Source organism: Hetaerina americana, unplaced genomic scaffold, assembly GCF_022747635.1.
Source record: "Hetaerina americana unplaced genomic scaffold, ioHetAmer1.1.p SCAF_3, whole genome shotgun sequence".
Taxonomy (NCBI): Eukaryota; Metazoa; Arthropoda; class Insecta; order Odonata; family Calopterygidae; genus Hetaerina; species Hetaerina americana.
Genome location: NW_027286874.1, coordinates 91985937 through 91997951, shown reverse-complemented (window position 1 = coordinate 91997951; position 12015 = coordinate 91985937). Strand labels below are relative to the sequence as shown.

Here is a 12015-nt window from a genome sequence, read left to right as displayed (position 1 = left end):
TCGGTGGGAAGCCTGTGGATCCGACATTTAGCTTATCACTGTTCTATGCCCACATTAATCCGAATGGCTAATCAGCTTATTGCCTGCAGCAGATACTTTGAATGCAATCGCGCTCTTTTCGCGTAGGGCTCATTATGAATTTTACAGGGTTAAAATAATTAAAAACTAAGTATCAAAAGACTTAAGAGCCAACATTTTCCAGAAATTTGTTTTTGATTAAAGAATATCCCCCAGCCCCCTTTGAATTTAAGTGCACAATAGGTGAATTTTCTCCTGGCAAGCAATATAACGATATAATAGCTGAATATAACTGAATTGTTACGGGAGAAAGTGACGCTTGTTGGTGATGAAGATACCATGAAAAGCTAAGTTTCAGGGGAAAGAAATTGTGAAGATAATTTTCACAGAAAAATGTATTAAATTGCAATTGGGAGAAAAAGAAGAAGTTTTTACATACTAACACATAGTCACCATCGGTGTTAAAATTTTGAAGTGAAACAAGAAACAATTAGGCAGTTTTTTATCCACAGAATTATAATTCTGGCCATTAGGATATGTTAGCACATTAAAGCAGTTCAGTAGGCAGAGCCAGGTTTGACAAATGGCTGAAAGGTTTGGATTAAAATCTTGGTGACACCTCTGCACACGCTTGGCTTAACCAAAGCTGTGTGATTTTGCAGATAGCTGAGGAAAAGAACAAGGCCCCATAACCTAATGCACGAATTTCTCGTGTTTCAGGGCAAGGTGAGCTCTACCTTCACCTATTACAGCAACCTTCAGGTTAATTGCTAGGATTTATTGAGTAAAGCAGAACACTTAACAAGAACTACCGCATGTTAGGGTAGTAGTGAACAAATTATTATACACACTTATATTTTTAAAATCTCAAATAAATTTATTCTTAAAAAATATACAAATACATAATCTACACTTTTCCTTTTTTCTGTTTCCATATAAGAATGAATTCAAATAAGCACTTAAGTGCTACAATTGATCTATCATCAAATCCACTTAGCAATTCTTCGCTGGTAGGAAAAACATTGCATTCAAATTCGAGAGCATCTTCACATACATTTACATTTTTGAGGACTTTTTTTCCAAGTAAAACTGCATTATTCACATCTTGCATTTGAATAAGGCCAGCTTGGCCTTGAGAGCTCTTGCTGTAAACTTTGGTAACAGACAAAAGGGAATCCATGTATAAAGTGTAATCAGCAAGAGGAAGTTGAACAGTCAGCAGTTTAGGCAACAAAGAGAGAAACAACTGAAGCATGTAACTTGCCATTAGCGTTGACGCTAATGAAACAAGTCCCTTACCCTCAGGTTTCAATTTAAATTTATTTTCATCAGAAAATGCAAGCCATAAATTTGAAAGGAGATGGATGACACCAATAACTATGTTTGGTTCTTCTTTACTGGAGAAGTTCACTGAAGTATGTATGACTTCATGGATCCATGAGATGATTCCATATCCCTTGACTAGATAATAAGCAGTAGATGGTGTTTGTACAGCAGCTGCTAATATTTCCAACACTAATGCCTACAGAAATCACATATGTAATCAACGTAAAAGAATCAATCAAAAAGATATGGTTTAATTTTGCATAAAAAGAAATTAATGGGTATTTATTTTATGTAGCACAGTGACACTTGGAAATATCCATGGTAATCACAACAAAAATTTCATAATTACCGAGGACTTACCTTGCTTTTCTGATCACTAGTGACAGAGCAAAATGAAGTCAATAAAACTTTGAATGCCCCATTATTTAAGCATGCCAGGAAATCCAGTTCAGACTTCATTCCATCTCGGAGAACTTCAAGAATCCAGTATCTGTAAGACCTGCTCAAAACAATATCATAGCAAAATTAAGATAGTAGATGTCACAACAAAATGAATTGCGTTAATTGCTGTTTGCCTTTAAGGAGGAGGGGAGATTTTTAGAACCAATATTTTAGCATTTCTACCCAAATTAGGTTTAAAACATAGAGGAAAGACTATTTATGGATGAATAACCTTCAAAATATGTAATATACTGTAGACCTTGCATCTTCAAATATGTCTTAAGTTCAAGGAGGTAAACTTCCCCTCCATGTATCCTCCCTGAGAAATACAGGGTTCGTCCGGAAAATAAGTGTACTGACTCCCGGGCTGGGCGCGCCGCTCCAGGTGCGCCCAGCACCGCTCTGACGGACTGCGATTGGAGGGGGGTATGTTGGCAAGCGACGCTGAAAAAGGCAGTCGGCTCTGAGCTGTGGTGTAGTGAGGAGCTCTGTTAACGCGAACCTCCACGCTTCGACCCACGTCACGGAACGCGATGCCGAAGTTTTTGGAACAGCGTTATTCCATCAAATTTGCGGTAAAGCTTGGGAAATCGTCTGCCGAAACTGTCAGTATGATTAACCAGGCTTACGGGGAGTCAGCCATGTCCAGAAACATGATCTTTCGGTGGCACAAGATGTTCGTGGAGGGCAGAGAATAGGTCGACGACGAGTCTTCGAGAGGTTCCCGATGATGCCTTCGCGGGAGCGTTCCAGGAATGGGAACGCCACTGGAACAAGTGTATCGACTCACAAGGGTCCTATTTTGAGGAATATTAGCTTAAGATATGTAAAAGTGTAATAAATTTTTTTTCCTGAGCTCAGTACACTTATTTTCCGGACGAACCCTGTAGTATGCATCTAATTAATGTGGTAAATGCATTAGGCTCACCTAAATTGTTATGTTTTGCTTATTAATATTCATTTTTAAGAATGAAATATAGCTAGTGCAATATGAAACCAAGCTACTCACCTACTTTCCATTTCATGGCTATTGAAGAGTCTGAAAAATTCAGGCACCATATCTAAATCTATAGCTGGTTTAGCAAGGAAGTAATTGTGCAAAGGAAAAAACATAACATGCTGGGGATCAGCCATGACCAGAGATGACCTTGCCAGGAAAGTAGACACCACAGATGGCAACTGCAGGCTTGAAACATTCTCTAAATCTTTTGAATTTGCAAGTAAAGCAAAACCATTCCGTAATGAATCAACAAAATTCAACCATAACTTCTTTTCCTTGTTGGGCCTAGAAAGAAAAAATAGAGATATCTGAAATAAATGCAACTTCCGCACCATTGCAGTTCACCATCACATGTTACTGCACATCATTTTTGCTATGTTTAAAATGTAATATTTCATGTTTATATAAAATACAGATCACTAAACAAAACTATATACAAACATACATGAATAATTTGTACATATTTTAACAAATTTGCAATAAAATTTTAAAGCACACAAGAGTATATCTCACTCTCCTATCTATAAAAGAAGATCACTTAAATAAGAATGACTATTTTTCCTCTTGCACATAGAAACCCCAGAATCCCAATAAGCCAACCAACTTACAACCAAATGCCTTGCGCTCAGCAAATGTCAGGTCTGAACAGTGTGGCCTTTTACCATTTTTTCCATTTAATTATCGAGGAAAAGTTCAATAAACAGTTTACAAATGCAAAATCATAAGATAATAGACCAAATTAATGCAACTCAATTCACTCATAATACATTCATGAATGTGTCTATTTAATCAGAGATGTTTTGCATTGTTCTTTTCATTTCAATACAATTTATAATTCATGCATATTTGGAAAAATTCTATTTTCATCATTTTTTGAATTCTATTTACACACATCTTGGAGGTAAATTCCATTGTATCATACCTAAATTTCAAATAATACTTTAGTAAATTCAACTGGGCATACCCATGTACATAGATAAGACCTGTACATATATACAAAAAGTGAAACTATAGCTTGACTTATACCTTTGAAATGAAGACAATGTAACAAAATACATATGTATAAATAGGATGTACATTTCTTTTTCACACATTGAAAAATCCTAAACTTAATTTTGTTTGAACAATAGACAGTTTTTAACCTTAATTAATGATGGTACAAATCTTAGTGCTTGATCTTCTGCTACTTTGTTTACCAACCGTATAACTCAGCCCATGAGATGCACTTTTTTTTACTTCAAAATGTGCTCTAAAATCAGCCTGCATCTCATAAACCGGTGGTATATACTACATATAATCAAGAGTCTATTTGCCGGAAAAATACTTATTAGCCATATCTTCCCCACATCAAGCATATAAAATTGAAGCCTTGGTTGCAAATTTTGAAAATACCACTGTTTTGAGCCAGAAATAGGCAAGCTACCATGGATGTCACTCCCTGCTAATACATGCATTGCATCTCTCCCGATAAACTCAAGAGTCTACAGGCAGTCAACAGTATCGTAAATGCATATGAGATTGTTGCTTTTAATACATCTTTTGATTTTTTTAAATAATAACAGAAACTAAGCATTGCAGGGAAAGTTTATATGGTAATAACCTCCTGGGACCTTAAGAGAGATGATGGTCATGCACTACGGCATTTAAATTTGAATTTGTAATTATGCTTCAGAACACAGCTGGCTTAGAGGCATTTTAGCACAGTGATGTCGACTTTCTGGGATTATAGGATGAATAAATGTTGACACATGTGTAGCTGCTTACTTTTTAATGCAGCAATTCAATTTTCTTTGTATGTAGTGTTGATATCATAATACTTCGATTCTTTTTCTGGCTGATCCAATTATTTTTTATACATTCTAACCTTAAAAATCAGGGTCTTATGCACCAGTGCATCTTATGGGAGGGGAAATACGTTAATTAACTTATGAAATCTATGAGATTAAGCCACAAATTTTTAAAAGCTTACAGTTGCGACTCATTTTTACCATAAATTTGTAACTACTGAAGGAAAATTGTGAAACTCAAGCTTAATTTCCAACCTACCACCATAACTGTAACATCTTTGCATTAGATTTTTATGGACATATAAATGAACATGTCTTGTTAACACATACATCAACTGTATTAGTGAAAACATCAACTTCTACCAGTTTAATTTATTCCCACATTTCTGAAAATTTCACTTTGTTGTCTTCGATTACTATATCCATAAGCAAAATTGTAAAACTTCATCAGATGCATAACTTTTAATCATCACAGACTATAAAAAGGAATTTTTTCCACTGAATCTATCATAACTGCAGACAAATTTTGTAAGTAGATAATAAAATTATCGAGAAAACTACCTGCCAGTCTCCAGATGAGAGTAAAATCTTGCCAATATATGCATGGCAGCACCTCGAACGTCAGGATCAGAACTGCCAAGGCTAATGACAGTGAGAGCCAAAGCACCAGATTGCACGACCTTGTAGATTTTAATGGGATTTTCTGGTGCAAGTATATGACTCAAAATAGGTAGATAAAAACAGGGATCATAAACATTATTTTCAGCATACACAATATCCAAAGAATCCTGGAAAAATCCATTTCACAAATTGTACCAATGTATGGAGAAAAAAAATACAGTAAGAAATTATAGCACAAATAACATGTAAATGTTTCTTAAGGCAGATTAGGCAAATCATCCATTTGAGGCAAAATTTACATATATATTATGGGTTGATTATTTTACCTCAGCTTGAAGTTTCCTATTAATGGGAAAGTGAATTATAGTTCTCTCTACTTGGTTAGCATCAAGGAGATCAAGAACCTGGTCAGCTTTGGGTTGCCTTAGAACAGAAAAAGCTGAAAATGCTGTAGTTTTTGCTTTCCGTTTTAAAGAATAAAAGCTAGCAGCCACACTTCCCCATAAGAATGGAGTGAACTGATTGAAATTCAAATCACCATGATCCAACATTTTCAAAACCTGAAAAATATGGAAGATGAATGTAAAGACCAAAGAACCATGCCTATGAACTAAAAACATTTATCGAAATAAAAATGTGACTAACCTTAATGATTAGGATATCAGATTTGTTCAATGTAGCCCCATATGAACTCAATAAAATAGGTGCCAAGGAAGATGACAAATTAGAAGAATTTTTTCCAATTAGCATCACAAGAAGCTCCATTATTTCAACTGCAACAGAGACAGGGAGATATTACGTAGTCTCACATTGTATTTCATTGATTAAGTATAAGGAATGAGAATTTATTAAACATATATAAACATCAACATTGAGGATATTATTTTTTAAATCTTAATTAATCGCAAGGTCTCCGAAACGAACAACATAGAATGCAGTTCAATCATTCCATTAAAAAATGAGAACAATTAAATTAAGATAAATAGTTCACAAGTAAATTTAACCTTTTCATTTACCTTTTCCTGTTTTGTTTTCCAACATTATATCCAAAAATTTGGAATGCAGAATGGTCATTTTGTACATTACAACAGCATCTGGGTCACCCACACACAGAACTTTAGAGCAGATTCTTTCAAGACATTTCAAAATCAAACAGTTGTTCTGGCCTATACCAATTTTCAACGCAGACTGTGAAAAGTCCTTCCATACGGAGTGTTTTTTCAGCAACCTCCAGTTAGTAGTTGAGCCAGAATGACTATTACACTCTTCCGTCTCCTCTAATAACTCGATTAAAAAGTGTGAAAATTTTGTGAGATCTGTCTGATATGATTTCCCACCTTCATCTATGAAATCACTATCACTTTTTGCTGCGCACCTCAATACATTGACAAAAGCATTTAAAGTAAGACGTACAAGTGAAATTCTGGGTTTCTCCTTCAATTTGAAGGAAGAACAATTCACAATTTTCTTGAACACAAGAAATAGAATTTCTAAAGTAGAAATAGGAACAGCAGGACCACTGTCAATGTTGGCAATCAGCAAGTTGTAAAGCTTGAAGCAAGTGTCATCATCTGAAAGTGAGAATTTCAGTTACAAATTATGTCTGTAAAAATAAAAAAAAAAGAATTAGAACTTGGATTACAATATCATTGAGAACTCCAATATTTTCCTTCACAATAATTTTTTAAACCTTTATTATTCTATAAAAAACTTGTAACCATGACACACCCATCCGTAAGATTGGGTTGGCTTAAGATAAGTTAGTAGTGTGGATGAACCAGGACTATATTATAGGGGGCACCCAAGTAAAAAAAATTGGGCATCCTCTTCAACTTTTAAAGCAGTCATGTTGTATGCACAAGTGTCCATGACATCCATTTTGTATGCCTAAACAAAAACTAAATGCACCACATTAGTCCATAATTAATAGCTTCACAAAAATCAGTGAGAAAATATCTAATGCAGTTAAAGAATTCAAGTACAGTGCTTACTTACGTATGAAAGCACTCATACTAAAGAAAATAATTGAGTTTGTGAACTCACGTGGGTACCTGAACTATATGTAACATTCTAGAAGAAAACTCAATGGACATCAAAACCAGTACATATTATAAGCCAATGTGAGCAGAATGACTCAGTTTTTATTTAAGCACCAAGGTATCAGGACTTAAATTTAGGCTATTCAGATTAATTGGAAGAGTTCTAGGAAACTACGGGAGATGCCACAACAGGAACTTTTAACGGAGTCATCCGCAATTATACATTTCAATGCAACAATTTCAGAGCATAAAAATCATTCACCTTGACTGGGATTCAAACGACGGGTACTTCATCACAACATCTTGTTCCTTTTAGAGCCCCCAAAATTTCAGAGTTTAGAAGGACGCCTCGATATGTTAACTGGCTAAAGCTATCAGACAGACATCGAGGGATGCGGGTTTGAATCCCAGTCAAGGCAAATGATTTTTACACTCTGAAATTGTTGCATTGAAATGCATATTAGCAGATGACTCTACTATAAGTTACTGTTGTGGCATCTACCGCAGTTTCCTGGAATTTGTCAAAGGTAAAAAAGAGCCTAAGTGTTTAGAGTTGGCTTTAACCTCGTGGACTGTGACGTGTCTCGCATGACTACAAATGCCTGTGACATTGTATGAATGGTAATTCGTCACAACATCTTGTTCCTTTAAAGCCCCCAAAATTTCAGAGTTTAACAGGACGCCTCGATAGCTTAACTGGCTAAAGCACTCTGCTGGACATCGAGGGATCTGGGTTCAAATCACAGTCAAGGCAAATGATTTTTACACTCTGAAATTGTTGCATTAATTTAAGAGACTTGGCACATATGTTCCAATTGAAAGTATGGTCTGAGCATTCTCAAAGCTGTTAGTCTAACAGATAACATTGCAAAGAATGTTCCTGTAATTCATTGCATATAAAGGTAAACAAATGAAACTTTTGTTCCCTCCTATAATGGTCCCAAAAACTGATTATTTCTGGTATTTGCCATGTTTGAACCTTACAAGCTTGTTAACCTCTTTCTTCTGCAACTCCTGAATGAATCAGATTCCTCAAATTTGGTATATATCATCTGAATGTGTTCATTTGTAGAACATTGAATATTCCCTGTACACTAAGATCATGCCAACCTCCAGCAATGCTGAACAAATGATGATGTGCCATCTCATCCAAATGTCAAATACGAACAAACTGCACACTTCATTCAGATTGGGAGAGATTGCAAAAACCAATTCAGTCCATTCAAAATTTTTTCTTAATGTGAATTAATTATAATTGTGGTTTCTAAAAAAAAAGAAAATGATGAAAATCAAGTTTTATTTTGTAGTCTACCATTTTAGGAATACAGAGTACAATCAGGATGCATTAGTTTGTTTTGTAGGTTTCAAGAAGGCATTTGATAGAGTAAATTGGGTAGAATTAATGAATGTATTGCAGAAAATAGGAGTAGATTGGAAGGATACGAGACTTATCTGCAACCTGCACATGCCTCAGACTGCTCTTAAGAGTGAGGGGCAGATGGAGAGTCAGGATAGGTAGGAAGAGTGGTAAGATGGGTGTCATTTATCACCCCTGCTTTCCAACATGTTATATGTGGAGGACATGGTTAAAGAGGCATGGGAAGAACTAGAGACTGGAAAGAAATTTAGCGGGAAACTCATTAAATCAGTTAGGTCTGTACATGATTAAGCATTAGTTAGCCAGTCAGTCAAGGGTTTATAATCACTGCTTAGTATGTTGAAAAATCAGTGCAATAGGTATGGGATGAGAATTAATGTAAACAAAATAAGGTCATAAGGTTTTTGAGAAAGGCTAAGTAATATATTTAAATATGGGGGGGGGGGGTCACCAATAGGAAATAAATTAGCAACCTGAAATGTTTACTATCACAGAGGATATCACAAAACCAAAATATGTAATAGCTACTCACCCATTACTTGCATCACTATTAATTTGAATACTTGGGGATTATCTAAAATCCATGAAGGAAGTACAAGTGAACTGCTGAAGTCATTTTTTATAGCCTCTCTTTGAGCCTCATAAACATGATTTAGAATCATATCTGGAATAGACTCTTTTCTGACATCTAGAATACAAGACAAGTATGATACAAGTCTGTCAAACTGCAATGATACTTCACTCCAATTAGATTCACATAGCTCTATAAATGAGGAAGAAAAAACTTCATTGCGGCTAATCAAGAAGTGTCCCAATTTGCAGGCTGATTCTCGGCTGAACTTGGAAGAAATAAGGCTGGCAAACAATCCTAAAAAAAGAGAAAACAAAAGTGTAACCAACTTTGAAAGATAATTCATGCATGCCAAATACTAAATGACATTAACTGCATAGCTTAAGACTTTACAGGAAAAATACCCATATCTTAGATACATTTTACAACATAAAAACCATAATGTCTAATAACTACCACACAATTTTTGGAGTTTAAGCTCTTTAATAATGAACACAAGTCCTTTCTAGGCTGAGAGAATTGTTGAATACTTAAGTTTAGCTAATATCCATTATGCAAAAAACTAATAAGAGATTCAGGATTTGTTTGAAATGTTTCATATTACTAAAAAATAGTTTAAAGACCTAAATGTATGCACCTTAGCTTTCTCTCTTCGGATTATGTGAACTACCTACAGGGGTATTCAATAAGTCTACATAAGCTACAATTCTAACACTAGAAATAAAACTCAATACCTATTATAGACCTTATCTAATCATTTAAGGAACAATTAGATAAAATTCATTTTATTGCATCCACATTTCCCCAGTTCAGTTAATATTTAAGTTACTGTTAATAATAATTATTATCTATTATTGTCTCCTTATAAAATCAAGTATAAACCTGACATCATAAATAAAATCAATACCAAAGATATATAGTTATTCCAAAGATATCAGTAATTAAATGAAAATCCAGGACCAAATATTTCCAAATTATCCACATTTATAAATAGTAATAAGGAAAACAAATAGGATATTTAATAAATAAATAAAGTTATACGTAGAGCACACAAACATTTATCTACTATGAAAACACAAGTTTCTATATAGTCAATAATAGGGGCATTAGGGTCTCCTTAAGTAAATGACACCAATGAATGTGTTATTTTGAAGAACATATGCTTGAGGGAGAGTAAAGGCAAGAGAACAAGCAATGTTAAGGGAGGAAGATTATTCAAAGAAATGATGACATATGACAGAAGAATACAAGAAGAACAGATGCACACCAATTTTTTTATGGTGCACTACTATTAATTCCCAAGGTCAGAGCAAATAGCACCCTCAACAGATTCCTTATCAGTGCAGTTAGTAAAGTTACCATCACCCTTTCAAGAAAAGGTCTTGCCGTCTCCCAAAATTTTATTTAGATAATAGATGCTCATTGATCAGTATACATGCAAAAATGACATACGCCAAGCAAAGAAAGGGCAGTGCTTTAACAAACAAAGATACCTTGAAAAGTAAATATCAAAAGGTTTTTGTTTAGAGAATTTGAGTCGGTCATCATGCAGATCTACCAGAGAGAATAATTCAACTCAATGATCGATACACGAAAGACCCATAAACCTATTCCAAATGAATATCTTCAATTGGGTTTCCACTACATTAAAGCATTAACAAAAACTAACTTTGTGGAACCATGCCGACCAGATGAGGAAAAATCTGCAGGATTTCCAATAAACATTCTTCCAGATGAGGTAATGCATTACCACATCCATTTTTTGAGGACGATTCAAACATATCTTCCAGGGCAACAAGATGATTTACAACAGCAGAGAATATCTCAGGATCCATTGTTATCTTAGTGGTTGCCATTTTGAGCTTGCATAACTGCTTCATTAATTTCATAAAAACTAGTCCTGGTCCGGACAAGTTCCATGAATGCAATTCCACTAATGATTCAGCGGGTATATTTTTGAAAGTCTGCAGCAAGTTTGATAAGTTTTTAGAATTGAATGTAAAGGATGTAAGAATTGCATCCATAATTTCTTGATTCCATTCCTTGGTCTCTTTCTAAAGTAAAAATAATGATACATTATTTTTAACAATTATGATTTGATATTACATGATTATATGATTTGACGTATACATAGTAAACATAGAAACATTATATAAATAAATGAATCAACTAAATAAGGTGGAGTGTCAGGGACACCACATGTGATTTTCACTAACACAAAATTCTGTGAAAGTAATACTGGGTTAAATCAGGTACATAGTTTAATGAGTAGATGCATATTATTTTTATGTATAAAAAAATAAAGAGTAAAGGCATATACAGAAATTCATACTGAAATTGATTCATATAGAAATTGATTGCTTGGATAATGCCACTTCTTGAGAATGCCTAAAGATATCTAATCTACTGCAGATATATATTCTATTGGCAATAGATTAAATACCAACATTTTGGGTTATAAAATTAGTTTTTTGAGAATTTTCAATTTCTCTCTCACTAAGCTGCCTATATTCTGTTCACTATGCAGCATATTAAGGTCAAACCACCACAGAAATCTGGTATAAAAGTAAACTTAATCATCACGAGAAATAAATCCCCCTGATAACAAATTTCAGTAGTAATTCTGGCTAATTTGCAAAACATTCGAAATACACAAAAAAAATTTTTTTGGCTGAACTTGCCCACTCCAATATAACTAATTTCAAAACAAAAACCACAGAACCACAGAAATCTGGTATAAAAGTAAACTTGATCATCACGAGAAATAAATCCCCCTGATAACAAATTTCAGTAGTAATTCAAGCTAATTTGCAAAACATTCGAAATACACAAAA

The 12015-nt window shown here is 34.4% G+C and overlaps 1 protein-coding gene across 1 annotated transcript in view; it reads right to left on the bottom strand.

Moving 5' to 3' along the window:
- Positions 1 to 925: 925 nt before the first annotated feature.
- LOC139690466 (nucleolar pre-ribosomal-associated protein 1) overlaps positions 926 to 12015 on the bottom strand; it is a 36313-nt gene continuing 25223 nt past the window's right edge. The window contains exons 13-21 of the mRNA XM_071587921.1: positions 10851 to 11235; positions 9143 to 9478; positions 6210 to 6764; positions 5839 to 5966; positions 5520 to 5753; positions 5134 to 5360; positions 2795 to 3070; positions 1705 to 1843; positions 926 to 1540 (exon numbers count right to left, since the gene is read on the bottom strand). Coding sequence (XP_071444022.1) covers positions 926 to 1540; positions 1705 to 1843; positions 2795 to 3070; positions 5134 to 5360; positions 5520 to 5753; positions 5839 to 5966; positions 6210 to 6764; positions 9143 to 9478; positions 10851 to 11235 — 2895 coding nt within the window. The remainder of the gene's footprint in view (positions 1541 to 1704; positions 1844 to 2794; positions 3071 to 5133; positions 5361 to 5519; positions 5754 to 5838; positions 5967 to 6209; positions 6765 to 9142; positions 9479 to 10850; positions 11236 to 12015) is intronic.